Source organism: Peromyscus maniculatus, chromosome 13, assembly GCF_049852395.1.
Source record: "Peromyscus maniculatus bairdii isolate BWxNUB_F1_BW_parent chromosome 13, HU_Pman_BW_mat_3.1, whole genome shotgun sequence".
In the NCBI taxonomy this organism is placed as follows: domain Eukaryota; kingdom Metazoa; phylum Chordata; class Mammalia; order Rodentia; family Cricetidae; genus Peromyscus; species Peromyscus maniculatus.
The window spans coordinates 55,097,775-55,113,333 of NC_134864.1; the positions used below are offsets into that span (position 1 = coordinate 55,097,775).

Consider the following 15,559-nt stretch of genomic DNA (forward strand, 5'->3'; position numbering starts at 1 on the left):
TGTGCCCAGCTGGCATGTTTTCTAAGCAGATAACCCTTGGCAGTCATTCGTGAGACTCCTGTTGCTGGACAACTTAGTGGCTAGTTACGGCTCTTCGGTTTCTGCCTCTGCCTCTGAGTGAACTATAATGTGACCTTCTTGACTCTCTCCAGGGGGCAGTGATACAGCCTATTTAACTAGAAAAATCATGTAACAACAGCAGCAGAAAATCCAGCCACTTGAATATGTCTAGATAACAACAAGCAAAAATACCCAAACAATTTGCTCTGTGTTCAGACAGCACCCCCACCCCACCACCTCAGTCTTCACAGGACCAGCTGGAAAAGAAAGTGGTGTGTGTGTGTGTGTGTGTGTGTGTGTGTGTGTGTGTGTGTGTGTTAGGCCAGCCAGGGTGGAGGGATGATGACGTCAGGCCAGCGTAGAGTCTGCCCATCTGCCTAACTAACACCCTTCCCAGGAATGTGGCAATATGGCTGTGGGAAAGGAGAGAGAAGACTCAAAGCCATTGCCTTCCTATTCTTTCTTTCAAGTACAGTTTTGTGCCAATCAGTAGTCTTCATGAATGAACACCACCTTCAGGGACAGTGTTGATACACAACTTGCAGGACAAATTACTGTCCCCCGATGGTAGAGTCAGATCGCGTAGGTTTCTGAGTCCCAATGGTGTGGCTTTCATCTGCCTTGCCGATGATGTGGTGACACATCTTCCCTGCGGCGTCGTTCACATTTGTTTAATGGTTCACATTTATTTAATGGTCAACTCGGTCTTTGCAAGATTCATTTTTCACGTTTCTTTCTGCACTTGCTCTACTATCCAGAGGAACTTGCAGAAGGTAAGTGTTCATTTTTATCTCCTGTGTGTACCACGTAGTGCTACGCCGAGGTCTTTCGCCTCATAACTTTCAAGAAGAGATGACTTTTTTAAAGGTCAGATCAATAACTAGTCGGTGTCATAGAAAACATTTTAAATGAGCAATGAAGGCGATGAAGCTTTGTGAATCCACACGTTAGTGAGATTTCCTTGTGAACGTGTCCACATAACGTAGAAAAATGTGACTAGTCACTAGGAGATGGGATTAATTTTTATTTGTGTGTATGTGCTTGTGTGAGTGTATGTATGCCATGTATACACGGGTGCTTGTGGAGGCCAGAAGAGGGCGTCAAATCCCTTGGAGCCGGAGTTACAGGTGGTTGTGGGCCACCCACATGGGTGCTGGGAACACAAGTCCTCTGGAAGGGCAGGGGCCTCTCTTCCCCATGGGACCATTTCCCCAGCCCCTGAGGTTTTCTTTGTATTTTAAAATGTATTCTTAAGGCCAGGGACAGTAGCATATGCGTATAATTTCAGCACTTGGGTGGCGGCGGCAGGAGGATCACGAGTTCAAGGTCACCCTCAGCTACATAGCAAATTTGATGCCAGCCTAGACTACCTGAGGCCTTGTCGTAACAAACAAAACAATTCTTAAAAAGAAGGTTGTCTCTGTGAGTTCATCCTATGAACAAATGCTCGATGTTCATTATATCAGTAATCAAAACAGATCTGTTTAAGTTGAAAGGGGTTTAAATAAAAACAACTTGAAACTGGCTTTTATAAGATTTCCTAGAGTTTATTTCTGAGTTCCAAGGAGAAGCAGAAACAGGAGCCCGAACCAGCCCTGGAGGCTGTGGGGGCTGGGCATCTCCCCTCCTTCGTCTCGGGTGTTCCTGGCCACCCCAGAGCAAGGGCTGCTTTTTAGAAAATGAACAAACCACTTTTTACGGGAGGAAATGAAGACCCAGTAACACCTCTGCCCTAGCTGCCTATCTGTGAGAAAATATTTTTTTTACAGAAGCAGCTTCAGGGAGAAAGGGCCTGATTAGCTTACAGTTCTACATTGCAGTGTGTCCCTGTGGGGAAGCTGAGGCAGGAACTTCAAGCGGCTAGTCATAGCCACCGTCGAGGGCAGAGAGAAAATACATGTGTGTGCTCAGGTCATGTTCTCCATCCTTATGTAGTCTGAGACCCAAACCAGGGAGGACTGTTGCCCCAAGTGGGTGGGTTTCCTCACCTCAGTTAGTGTAATGAAGATAGTCTCCACAGATGTGCCCACAGGCCTGGATGATCTTGACAGTTCCCGACTGAGTTCTTCTTCCCGGGTGACTCTATGTCTCATATTGACAATTTAAACTGTCTGTCACAGCTGTCTTAGTCAGGGTGTCTGTTGCTGTGAAGGGATACCAGGACCACAGTAACTCTTATAAAGGAAAACATTGAATTGGGGCCGGCTTACAGTTCAGAGGTTTAGTCCATTAGCATCATGGCGGGAAACATGGCAGCATGCAGGCAGATGTGGTGCTGGAGAGGAGCTGAGAGTCCTACATCTGGATCAGCAGCAGCAGGTAGAGACACTGGGCCTGGCTCAAGCATCTGAAGCCTCAAAACCCAACCCCAGTGACATACCTCGTCCAATAAGGCCACACCTTCCAATAGTGCCACTCCCTATGGGCCTGTACTAGTCATTTTCATCGAAGCCACCACAACAACGTTACTACAGGGCCCACAAGACCACTGTCTTCAGGCAAAAGCTAAACTCAGCTTGTTTCTTATTTTCGTGACATCAGATTGTGTAGGATGTGTTTGAAAATGTATAACCAGTATTTATGTTTTTACTATAACTCAGTGTCTTGGTTTTTGTTTTGTTTTTTGTTTTTGTTTTTTTAAGACAAGTTCTCAATATAAAGCTCAAGTTTGACACAAAATTGTGGTCCTCCTGTTGTAGCCTCGTGAGGGTTGGGATTATTGGTGTGTGCCGGGTCCAGCTTCTTTCTCACAACTTTAATCAAGCCTAAAATAGTTGTCTACTCTCAGTCATTCTAGACAAATCATAAAATGCAGTGCTAAAGAGAGTACATAAGAGCAGTGTGTGTGTGTGTGTGTGTGGGGAGTTCAGAGAACGTTCTAGAATGCTGCCCAAGGGTAATGCCACCCCCAGAGAGCGTCACCTGAACCCAGAAGCTGAGGCCATGCATCTGCTGGTCGTATTACTGTCTGGTCCTCACATGTTCTCCGTTTTCTGTGTTCCAGCTAAAGAGGAATTTGTTGGCAACGGCCAGAAGTTCTTTATTGGTAGGTGTCGGCTGGTAAGAGGTGTGCGTCTGTTGCTTTTAAGTGCTATTCCCTCTATCCGGACGTCTTTGCGGAAAGCTGCCATTTGAGGAATCTCTCCAAGCTCTTTGTTCTGACTTCCCTCTGTCTGCTTTTCCTCATCCATAATCTGTTCTATTGATTACTCATTGTTATTATCTAACTTCACTGGATATCTTTTTAATTATTTGTCAGACACACATCTACTCATTTTTTTTTTTTTTTCGAGACAGGGTTTCTCTGCGTAGCTTTGCGCCTTTCCTGGAGCTCACTTGGTAGCCCAGGCTGGCCTTGAACTCACAGAGATCCGCCTAGCTCTGCCTCCCGAGTGCTGGGATTAAAGGCGTGCGCCACCACTGCCCGGCACATCTACTCATTTTTCCCCCTAGACTGTTCTATAGCCTATCTGTCTTACTCTAAAGAGACAGTTTCATGGCTACTAAAGCCAGCTTTTATGTCCAAATTTCTAGAATCTGTCACCTGAGCAGAGCTCTCTAAAGGAGCAGGCCTCCCCGGTTAAAACCACCCCGGACCCCCTTTTTCACCAGGCAGGGGAGAGGCACAGAGCTGCAGTCTGAAATCTAGAACGTTGGCCCCAAGCCTGGGCGCACTTTGGGATTGTTGGAGGAGCGTAAGACATAAGCACCTGCCTCTGCGCCTTGCTTCCGGAATTATCGATCTCAGTGCTGTTAAGTGAGGCTGAGCAGAGCAAGCGGCTGCACCAAGGTTGTGGATAAGGAGCCTGAGCAGGACCAGGAGGGAGTCCTTGGACGGCGGGGGCCTGGCACAGCGCTCATGCCAGAGGAGACAGTGGCAGCAGCTGTTATCTGCAGGCTCGGATACCCCACAACCTCGGCCGAGGTGACCCCCTCGGGCTGTTGTTGATATAAGTGAGTGTGTTGAGGACAGTCAGAGCCAGGGCTGAGAAGGGAGCTGCAAATGAGAAGAAAGTCTACAGTGAGAACTGTAGTGTAGCATTTATATTGTAGGGGCGGGTGGGCCCCGCCCCCGTAGTTTTCAGTAGAGATTGATAGAAAATATAAATGTGTTCATGTATCTATAAATGCACATACGGTTTCCAGCTTTACCTTCAGAGAGGACCTGCAAACAGCTGTGGAAATTCCAAAAAGGCGCTTGATTCTGTGGCAGGAATAATGATTAGGGGGTCTTGTTCGGCTGGAATCTCCAGCTCACTCCTGCTTGGTCTGGAGGGCCCCATTTTTTTCCCCCCTCTCTCCAAACCCTGTCCTCTCAGAGAATCTCTAACGGAGAAGAGCTGTCAAAAAGCCCAGTTCTGAGCCGGGCCGTGGTGGTGGCGCACGCCTTTAATCCCAGCACTTGGGAGGCAGAGCCAGGCGGATCTCTGTGAGTTTGAGGCCAGCCTGGGCTACCAAGTGAGTCCCAGGAAAGGCGCAAAGCTACACAGGGAAACCCTGTCTCGAAAAAACAAAACAAAACAAAACAAAACAAAACAAAACAAAAAAAAGCCCAGTTCCGTATTCTTGGCGACTGTGGGCCGTTCCAACCCTGAGGTCCCCAGCTGCCCAAGTCCCTGCCTGAGGTGTCCCATACTTGGGCACAGGCCCAGCTTACGGGGGACATCACCCCTGGCCTACAGGGTATTTAAGCTCCCTGCTTTGGTTCCGGCACGTGACTTCCCCCACCTCGATCTCTGGGGGCTGGAGAACCCACCCGGGAGTTCCTTTGCTCAGAATAAACCTGTTCTTTTGCTTTTCCAATTCCACCCGATCTGGTTTACTGTGTCGGTGGAGAAACCTACTCTCGAGGTACAGAAAACCTAACTTTGCAGGCCATGCTACCATCCTACCTAAGACACCTAAGCTGTCTGCATCTTGGTGTGTCCAGCCGAGAAATGGGAATGAGGAGCCTCCCCAGTGTTTCCACCGTGGCCTCAGAGCTACTGCAGGGAAGCCCCTAACCGCTCTCCCTGAGGCTGTTGGTCTCCTCTTACAGGTTGCATCCTCTCTACAGCCACCGAAGGAATCTTCTAGAAACATAGCCCAGGCTTCTCTTTACACACCAGCCACCACCCAGCACAGCAGTAAGGCCCCGTGTGGTCTAGCCCTGGCTCCTTCCTCAGGCTCTCCCCGCCTGCCTGTCGCTCGCTGCTGCCGAGTAGTTGTTCAGAGCTCTCTGCCCTCCCGATCCCCTCTCTGTCTCCTGTCTGTCTCCTGTCTTTCGTTCTGTCCTGCAGACACCGCCTTGGCTCACCCCTGATGCACTCAGCCAACCGCGCGTTGCTGGCTTTCTTTCTTTCTTTCTTTCTTTCTTTCTTTCTTTCTTTCTTTCTTTCTTTCTTTCTTTCTTTCTTTCTTTCTTTCTTCCTTCCTTCCTTCCTTCCTTCCTTCCTTCCTTCCTTCCTTCCTTCCTTCCTTCCTTTCTTTCTTTTTTTCTTTTCTTTTAACTGGACTGCCCTTCCCAATAAACTACCCACCACCCTCTGACTTCTCACCATTTTTTTTTTTCCTGAGGGTTTACTTTTATTCTTCATGTTTTGTGTTTCCTCCTCCAAGAATTGTAAATTTCGTGAGACTGTGACCTGGATTAGTGGATCACTGTATCCCTATCACCTAACAGTAGAGATGCTAGATGCCACTTACGGATACCTCCTGGAACATCACTACCTGCTTCTTCTATCTTGTTTAGGTTTTTTGTTTTTGTTTTTTGTTTTTTGAGACAAGGTCTCATTATGTGGCTTATCCTGGATCTCGCTCTGTAGACCAGGCTGGTCTCGAACTCACAGAGATCCGCTGCCTCTGCCTCTCGAGTGCTGGGATTACAGGTGTGCACTGCTGCACCCGGCTCACTATCCACTTCTCAAGACCCATATCCGTCCTGTCCTGCCTCTGACGTTTTGTGCATTGCCTCCCGCTTCAGCTGGCTTCCGCCGCAGCATGCGCCTCTGCCGCAGGAAGTCACACTTCAGCCAGCTGCACGCCAACATGGGTTGCTCCTGCAGCTGCTACAGTGCGGCGGGTGCCCCTTACGAGGAGGTGGCGAGGTACCAGCGGCAGCCGGCAGACAAGCACCGCCTCGTCGTGCTCGTGGGTACGGCCCTCAGGCTCTCTACTCAGCCCCGGGCAGCTGTCCTTGGAGAGTGGATGTTTGGTTTTTGTAGTAACGGTAAAAGCAGCGCTCTCTCGTTCGTTCGGAGAGCCGGGTTTGTGTGCATAAGAAAGCTTTCCCAGGCGAGCTTTCTTTGCCTTCTCTTTGACCTACAGTTGAACATGGAAGGCCATGATGTGTAAGAACCCGTGTATTAACAAGCCTTCATATGATGAGGCTCTACCTGATCTGTACTTTTTAAAAATCTGTTTAGAATTCGGTCTAGAAGCATGGGTGGCTACCTTAGCCGGCATCACGACTCCATATCAGAAAAACACCCTTCAATTCCATTCTCCAAGAAGTGGTTAGCCATTTTTTTTTTTTTTTTTTAAGAAAGTGTTTAAGCCGGGCAGTGGTGGCGCAGGCCTTTAATCCCAGCACTCGGGAGGCAGAGGCAGGCAGATCTCTGTGAGTTCGAGGCCAGCCTGGTCTACAGAGTGAGATCCAAGACAGGCACCAAAGCTACCACAGAGAAACCCTGTCTCAAAAAAAACCAAAAAAAAAAAAAAAAAAAAGTATCTAAATCTTCTGGATGTATTTTTGACGGGGAAAGGCTTGGGAGATCTGCTTTTGTGACCCAGACCTCTGCGAAGCAGGCCCCCTGAAGCAGTAGAAAATGATAACTCACTGCCATCGTGGTTTATTGAGTGGTGAGCGAGCAGTGGGTTCCTCGCAGAACAAAACAGGCCTGGCAGCCACCCCAGCTCCATCACCTGTGGTACAGGCTGTGAAATGGAGTTATCAGACCCTTTGTATTTGCAGAGAGAGCAGCAGGGCATTACTCCACGTGTGGGCTCTGTGTAACTGTGCAGGTTCTCAGCCCCGGGCAGTCAGTCCCACCTCCAGGAGAACATGAGACTGCTCACTCAAGCACCTGCTAGAAATACCACAGCATCCGTGAGGGACAGCGATGCATTCTGATTGTGACTTTGTTTAAAGAAGGGCCCAGTGAGGTCTCAGAACAGAACATCAACAGTAGTGGACTTTTTCGGGGTGACAGATCCCTGTGATTTCACCCCCCATCTCTGAATGTCGGAGTGGTATGTTACTTCACGGGTCACCAGGAAAATTCTCAGGGGTTTTCTGGTTTGTCCCGACTCATAAGAAGGGTTACGACAGACTTTCCCTGAACAGCATTGGCTCTCCAGGTCCTGCACCAGAGTGACTGAGGGATGGCTGTGGAACCCAACCCTTTCTCTCCACCTCTAATTATCTCTGCTGTGACTGTCTGTGTTCAGGACCTTCTGGCGTTGGCGTCAACGAACTGAGAAGACAGCTCATCGGGCTGAATCCCAGCTGTTTTCAAGGCGCTGTCCCGCGTAGGTTGAGCTTTCTTTCCTGGGGGCTCATGTTTTGGTAAAACTTTGTCTCTGGATGTACGGATGTGTATTTTTAAATGATTTATTTTTATTTCATGTGCATTGGTGTTTTCCTGCATGTATGTCTGTGTGAGATTGTCAGATCCCCTAGAACTAGAGTGACAAACAGCTGTGAGCCACCATGTAATGCTGGGAATTGAACTTAGGACCTCTGGAAGAGCAGTCAGTGCACTTAACCATGGTGCCACCTCTCCAGCCCCATTATTGTGTATTTCTACTAGGGTTTAATTTTTAGTAAGTCGTTTTTAAAACTCATACCAGAGAACTTCCTTTGCCGTAAACTAGAGAAGCTCTGGCTTAAGATCCCTCATTTCAGGCAGATGGAAGGTTCATAATGACGTGTAAACCGTGGGACAAAGGAGGCTGAGGTTGTTGGAGGCACCCAGATGAAAGTCTTTAAAAGAAGAAAAACCTGTCAAACACCTTGCACACATCAGTGTGTGAAAGGCTCCGGGGAGGGGTTAGTAAGGGTCTTCATGGAGCCTTTTATCAGAAAGAGCCTCTCTGGAGGATGGCTTCCAAGGCAGACTGTGGTGCTTCAAGGAAGACAGAGGAGCCTGGGAGATGACAAAACTTCTTCTGTGTTCCCTGCATGCTGGGGATGCGCAAGACTGCTGTCAGAACTAGAATTGAAATCCTGGATGTGGCCGATGACGGCTGGAGTTTGGAAAGGCTGCCCTTGTAGACTCTGTCACAGTAAAAGTCTTGAGATTCTTTGCAAGGGTCATAGCTGGGTAGATAATGTGGGGGAAAGTCAGCCTGGGATTATCACAGCACTGTGCAAGAGAAAGGTTCAGTAGAAGAAGCCAGAAGTCGATCTCCAGATGCCTGAGGTACAGAAGGGATGACAAAGGAGACTGGCTTTGAAATGGCCAGGTGTTGTTGGTAGCTCGGCAGGCTCTACAGTAGCACAATCTAACAGTCGTTTAGTGAGAAAGAGCCTGGTTTAAATGTCTGCCAAAGGAAGAACTGGAGGCCTTGGGATCAGCCATGTCGGAACACTTTCCTTCCTCCTTGCCTCTCTCTCCTTAGGGAGATAAAAACCGATGGAGGAAAGGTAGAAATGAACGAAAGGGAGTCACGGGAATTGTTAGATTTTTTTTCACGGGGAGGAAAGCGGAAGGGTCTTGTCTCAAGGAAGCAGGACCAGCCTTCTTGCCTGCGACCCCTTCTGATAGGCCGTGCTTCTCAAGTATGGCTTACACATACGAGAGTGAGCATTAACCGCACAGAGAAATTTGAATGGTCTCACCACTTTCAATAGTCTAGTTAAAGGTAAAATACCCACAGAATGCAGACATGTAAGTGCACAGGTAGCCATCATTAAAAGCAGAAAGAATTGCTTGTATTCTGTTTTGTTTTTTTTTTTAAGTCAGCTGAACAGTTTTAAAACTGGACACCTTGTCCAGACTCGAGTCTACCGTAGGAAATGGCCATCCAACGGGAGCAACAGAGGAGTCATCCTGGCAGGTTAACACAGTTCACTGCCTCTTGGGAGCTTTAGCTGTTGCTGGTTCTGCTTGCCCTCAGTAGGAACGGCAGGAGGAACTGCCTGGGTATAGAACCCGAAGGGTACAAGGAGGAGCTGGACAAAGAAAAAGCAAACACCACTCCACGGTGACCCCGGAGCCCCTGGGAGGGGACCGTTGGAGGTCTGGTTCAAGCTCCTTACATGTCATTTTTATCGTTCTAGTTTATCCTTAAACATTGTCGAATGCAAGAACAGATTTTTTTTTTTAATTCGCAAGGGGAAGTTGTTGTAACAGAGAATATGGAATAGTAAGCATTACTGCATGTAGGATACAGAATTAGAATGGTGTATTGTTCTTGAGTTCTAGAACTCAAACTAATGCCTGGAATGTAATAGGCACATAGTATATGTTAGTTGAATAAATAGACAATAAATAAATCCCTTTTACATATTTTGGAGGGACTTGTGTATTCTGTACCAGATGCCATTGAAAGATAAAAGTGAAGAGTCTAAATTAAAGAGGCCACATCAAGGAATCAAACTGAACCTAGACTTGGCCAATTTTCCCTTCTTTATCTCCAAAACCTCTTTCTTTGGTATTAAAGAATTACCAAGCCTGCAGAATGCCGTGGGTTTTCTCTGTCTTTCAAATCTGAGACAATCTGGTGTAATAAAAAGCAGTCTGGGAGGAAGCATTAGTCTTATGAATGTGAGCAAAGTGCTGACTCTCCAAAATTTGCAGTTTCTTATCAGTAAAATAATAATGTACCTGGAGAGCAGTGTGAGAGATAAAATGAGATCATCAGAAGTGCATTATCTAAACAAAAGATGCTGTTGATATTGCCATGAAGGAACATGTTTGCATGTTAGGCCTCACATTTAGTTCAGCATTGCCTGTTTTGAAGTAACAACAGGTGGTTCCTTGTCTGATATTTATGATACAGTCTTTCCCACACTATGAGCAATAAATAAATGTTTGTAATTGGTGGAACTTGACATGGGAACTGTCACTTTATCACCAATTCTTATCACGTTGGTTCCAGCATCTTGTCTATCTGTTTATGCCTTCACTTATTTGTTTTACTTGGGAATCTCTATCCAAGTGTACATTTGGTAACAAATCAAAATATTTAGAAGATTCTGAAATTTTCATTCTCTTCTCTTGTAGATACCACCCGTTCCCCAAAGAGTTATGAAATGGATGGACGTGAGTATCACTACGTGTCAAAGGAAACATTTGAAAGCCTCATGTATGGACACAGGTAAGGTCTGGAAGCCAATTCTTCCTTCTGGTTATTTGATAGTAGTCCATTTATATGCATTAGCCAAAGCTGTTGGCACTAACCCCTCAGTTCTGAAGAGCTGAGAAAGGAATATGCACTGATGTACTAGATCCAAGTGTTCAGGTTTGGGAAAGGGACAGGCTTGAGGTTCAAGCTTCAGAGAGTTTGAAGAAGCAGGTAAGTCCTTGGTTTTCTACTGTTTTTTTTTTCCCCTCCTGCTGAATACCCACTTATTCTTCTTGTGCCAGCAAGAGCCACGCATTCCATCCTGTTGGAGTTCACATTTGTGTCCCAGTTAGCTTTCTGTTGCTATGGAAACACCATGACCAAAGGAGCTTGGAGAGGAAAGGGTTTACTTGGATCCCTTAGCCATGTCACAGGCGGTCACTGAGGAAAGTCTGGACAGGAAATCAAGACATGAACGTGGAGGCAGAAGCTATCGGAGAAGCCATGGAGGAATGCTGCCCACTGGCTTGCTCCTCCTGGCTTGCTCGGCTCCCGTTCTTACACAACCCAAGACCACCTGCTCAGCGTGACACCACCTGTAGTGGGCTGGGCCCTCCTATGTCAATCATTGATTTAGAAAACACCCTCACAGACTTGCCTAAAGGTAACCTGATGGAAGCCACCCCTCAGCTGAGAGTCTCTCTTCCCACATGACGCTAGCTTAGTCAGGTTGACAAAAAAACAAACAAACAACAACAACAAAAAAAAAAACAACAGCAAAAAAAAAAAAAAACCCAAAACTACCGAACACAATTCATATTCCTGCTGCTCATATTTTACTTGTGGGGGAACTGTCTCCTGTGTCTTACTCTTATAGGATGCTGGAGTATGGTGAGTACAAAGGCCACTTGTATGGAACTAGCGTGAATGCTGTGCATGCAGTCCTTGATGAAGGAAAGATCTGTGTCATAGATTTGGAGCCTCAGGTGGGTCTGCAGTAGAATATTTCCCATCACTCTAAAGTCACAAATGCATGTAATGTAATCTATGTTGTGCACATGCCCCAGGCTCTAATTGAGACTTTTTTTTTTTTCTTGAGATAGTGTTTCTCTGTGTAACTTTGCGCCTTTTCCTGGAACTCACTTTGTAGCCCAGGCTGGCCTCAAACTCACAGAGATCCATCTGCCTGGCTCTGCCTCCCGAGTGCTGGGATTAAAGGCATGCGCCGCCACTGCGTGGCTAATTGAGACTTTTATTCAGCTAGATTTTTAAGAGTAAGACCACTTCTTGTATCTCAGGGCCAGGTTGTTCCTTGAAAAGCAAATTGGCAACATTTTGCTTTTAGTTGGAGGGGAAGTCTTATTTCTCACACCCAGAACCAGAGCTTGAGTGGATAGCCATAAAATAAATAAAAAACAAAACAAAACAAACAAGCAAAAAAAAAAAAAAAAAAAAAAACAACACTTCCCGGCTTTGACACTGATCACAAACTTGTCAAGGAAACTTCTTGTGAAGATATTCCTTTGTACAAAAGGTAATGCTCACTGTTGGCATACATGTGTGACATGCCTGGACCACGTATGAAGAGAGCAGGGATGCACTAGCTGAGGTAGGATCCCTGTGTATCCAGGCCCAGCTTTCCGATCCTTGCACTTTTCCTTATTCATTTAAGAATACACTTTGTGTGCTAAAAAAATTAGAGGAAAAGCAATTTGTTCTTTCCTGAGTCAGAGCTGGGGGTCATGAAGATGGAAGTGGTGTCCAATGCGAGGTGCTAGCTAGAGGAAAGGGAGGCGAGGTAAATAGACCTTTCCTGAATTTTTCTTTGTTTTTGTCGTGTGAGGTCATACACAGGAGTCTACTCTCGGTAATCAGCATTTTGTCATGTATAAGATTTATTTCAATAATTCAATAGCTAGTATTAGCTAGAAAGAGGAAGGGCTGGGATTTTAACTTGGAGTCTAGAGCCATATTTATTATTCAGTTGTTTCGATTTTATAATTGAGAACTTGGGGACACATGAGACTATGATCACATTGACTAGAGGAAGCTAGGACCTCTATTTTTGATTTTTAAAAATGTATGAGGTGTATTTGAACGTGCTGTGTGGAAGCCAGAGGACAGTTTTCACAGGTCGGCCCGATCTTGTACGGTGGGTTCCAGGGATGGGACTGGGCTCTGCAGGCCCGCACGGCAGGTGCTTCTGCTGGCTGAGCTGTCCTGCTGGCCCACATCTGTCTTTAACTGCGCACTTAATTTTTCTGTGTAGGATATTCAGCTGGCTCGAACCCATGACCTGAAGCCCTATGTCATATTTATTAAGCCACCTAACATGAGTTTCATGAAACAGTCTCGGAAAAATGCTAAGATTATTACTGACTACTTTGTGGACATGAAATTCAAGGTAACTCGAGTACAAATCTTGGAATACTTTTAGATATGGCTAAGTGGGAAGATGGTCAGGCTATACTGGGTTGAGGACCATTCATTATTTTCATCTTTATTTAACCCTCTCCTCAGGTGCACATCTGATAAAATGGTTAAAAAAAAAAACCCAAACCACTATTATTTCCACAGAATCCTTTAAGGTTTTAATGAGTAATGTCTTTAAAAGCCATCCTTTTAACCAGATGGTGGTGCATGCCTTTAATCCTACCAGCACTTGAGAGCAGAGGCAGGTGAATCCCTGAGTTTGAGGCCAGCCTGATTTACAGATCAAGTTCCAGGGCAGCCAGGGCTACACAGAGAAACCCTGTCTCAAAAAACAAAAATAAAATTTAAAAAAAAAAAAAAAAAACCAAAGCAGCCCTCAAAACAAAAACAAGCCAAAAAAACCCAACAATTATTAGTTATTATTTACAGATATTAAAATAAGGTTTAATAAATTGTGATGCTATTTTTTCTTAGCTTAAGAAAAAGATCTGTAAGCCACAATTTATAAAGCCAAACAAATTGGTGTGTATACGTCTATTTGTATTTTTGAATTATTTTTACTTATTTTTAAAATGCTGTACTGAGTATAGCACACACACACAGAGTAAATAGATGTATAAATTTTAGAAATAAACTATTATATTAAGTATACAATTCAATATATATAATATATATATTATATATATATAATTTTTTTTCTCCCCGACACAGGGCTTCTTTGTATAGCCCTGGCTGTCCTGGAACTCACTCTACAGACCAGGCTGGCCTCAAACCCACAGAGATCTACCTGCTCGTGCCTCCCAGTGCTGGGATCAAAGGTGTGCGCCACCACCACCTGGCTGTATTGACTATATTTATATTGTTGTGACATGTACTTTTCGCCTTGAAAACTAAAATAAAAATATGATTGCTTCACAACTCTGCATGTCCTTTGCACAGGGGCCATTGCTAATCTCCATATTGTCCCAGTGTTAGGATGTCCTGTCAAAGCAAGCCTAAAGTATCTTCATGGTTTCCCTTATCTCTGAGTATTTTTATCTCCATATTTTCCCAGTGGCTATGAAACTATGATTCTCCTGTTTGACTTTTTGACAGTTGATGGATATGACAGTATTTTCTAAGTCTTTGGGGCTTTTAAAACTCTGTTCTTGTTGGGCATGTTGGCACGCACCTGAAACCTCAGCACTTGAAGCAGGAGGATCACTAGTTTAAAGCCAGCCTGGGCTACATAGCAAGACTCTGCCTCACAAATCCAAAATAAGAAAAAAAAAGGCAAAAAGAATCTAGAGGAGAGATATTTGATATAAACTGTGTTTATAAATAGCCTCACAACTTTGTATAACAACCTGATGTGTCCGTTCCCCTGTCCCCCCCCAACCTATACCCCACCCCACCCCCACCCCCCGGCCCCCAGACAGGTTTTCTCTGTGTAGCCCTGGCTATCCTGGAACTCATTCTGTAGATCAGGCTGGTCTGGAGCTCAAAGACCTGCCTGGCTCTGCCTCCCCAGCCTGGCTAAAAAGCTGGTGTCTTATTGCCTGTCTTACTCACATTTTTCAATCTCTCCGGAAGGATGAAGACTTACAAGAGATGGAGGATTTAGCTCAAAAAATGGAGAGTCAGTTTGGCCAGTTTTTTGATCACGTGATTGTGAATGACAACTTGCAGGATGCATGTGCCCAGCTGCTGTCTGCCATACAGAAGGCTCAGGGGGAACCGCAGTGGGTACCAGAAGCGTGGATTTCTCCTGGCACTGAGTCTTAATCAAGTCTCCTGTTTAAAACTGGAGGCTTGGAGTTGGGGATTTAGCTCAGTGGTAGAGCGCTTGCCCAGCAAGGCCCTAAGTTCGGTCCTCAGCTCTGAAAATAAATAAACTGGAGGCTTAATATTGTGTCCTAAGGATCCAGCGTAACAGCTGCGCTAGAAAACAGCAGCATTGACCCATTAGACCTTCAACTGTGACGTGCTGCAGCTTATTGTGTGGCTCTAACTAGCACTTTGTAATGACAGGGAACTACTTACCCGGCTCGGTCGGGTTTTTCCGTCCTCTCCCCATAGGAACTAATGGTAGGCATGTGAATAATGCTAAGTCTCTAAAGGTGACAATATTCATGTGAGAATTACCGATTTCATATGGTGTTTGTAAGATTTAGTTTTTTTAAGTCTCTTTTGAATAAATCGGACAATAAATAGTTAATGGCTGAAACTATTTTACTTTGTAAAATATTTTGTCTTTTGTTTTATTTTTACAAAAGTGCCTCGTTGACCAATTCAGCAAGAATGGTTCACACACATATCTAGCAAGGAAACCTATGGCACTGTCAATCCCAAATCAGTGTCCAAATTAGTATAGGGCATAATGGACCTGTCCTGGAGGCCTCTATATGAGCAAACTCCAAGATGAGGAATCTTGGTCTCCCTAGATCCGTCAATTCCAGCTCCCTGCACCCATGGCTGCTTATCTTCATATCCACACTTCCCTCCATTCCCATCCAACACTTTTTTAAATAATAAAAGGATTTTAAAAAAAGCTTGTTCTTTCTTAAAGTGAACATACTATCTAAAACAAACTCGGGGAAAATTAAGTAGCTTTACATGATGCAAAGGTGAGATGGCCTTTGGCCACAGGTTGTGGTTGTGAACATCTGAGAACCTGATTTTACAGCGGTCCCCATGGAGAAAACAATTAGAACTGCGTATGTAAATGACACTCTAGGCCGGCCGGGGATCTGGAAATCTGGGCCTGGATTTCCAGTGAAAGATTCCCCCGTACCCTGCCAGCTCCAGGGATCTCCCC

General features: G+C 45.5%; 1 protein-coding gene across 1 annotated transcript in view; it reads left to right on the top strand.

The window, feature by feature from the left end:
- The window catches only part of Mpp4 (MAGUK p55 scaffold protein 4), a 42,447-nt gene extending 27,479 nt beyond the window's left edge, over positions 1 to 14,968 (top strand). The window contains exons 14-21 of the mRNA XM_042260320.2: positions 819 to 833; positions 3,065 to 3,106; positions 6,023 to 6,193; positions 7,489 to 7,569; positions 10,269 to 10,362; positions 11,207 to 11,315; positions 12,599 to 12,733; positions 14,335 to 14,968. Of these exons, the coding sequence (XP_042116254.1) occupies positions 819 to 833; positions 3,065 to 3,106; positions 6,023 to 6,193; positions 7,489 to 7,569; positions 10,269 to 10,362; positions 11,207 to 11,315; positions 12,599 to 12,733; positions 14,335 to 14,526 (839 nt within the window). The 3' untranslated portion in view covers positions 14,527 to 14,968. The remainder of the gene's footprint in view (positions 1 to 818; positions 834 to 3,064; positions 3,107 to 6,022; positions 6,194 to 7,488; positions 7,570 to 10,268; positions 10,363 to 11,206; positions 11,316 to 12,598; positions 12,734 to 14,334) is intronic.
- The last annotated feature ends 591 nt before the right edge of the window (positions 14,969 to 15,559 follow it).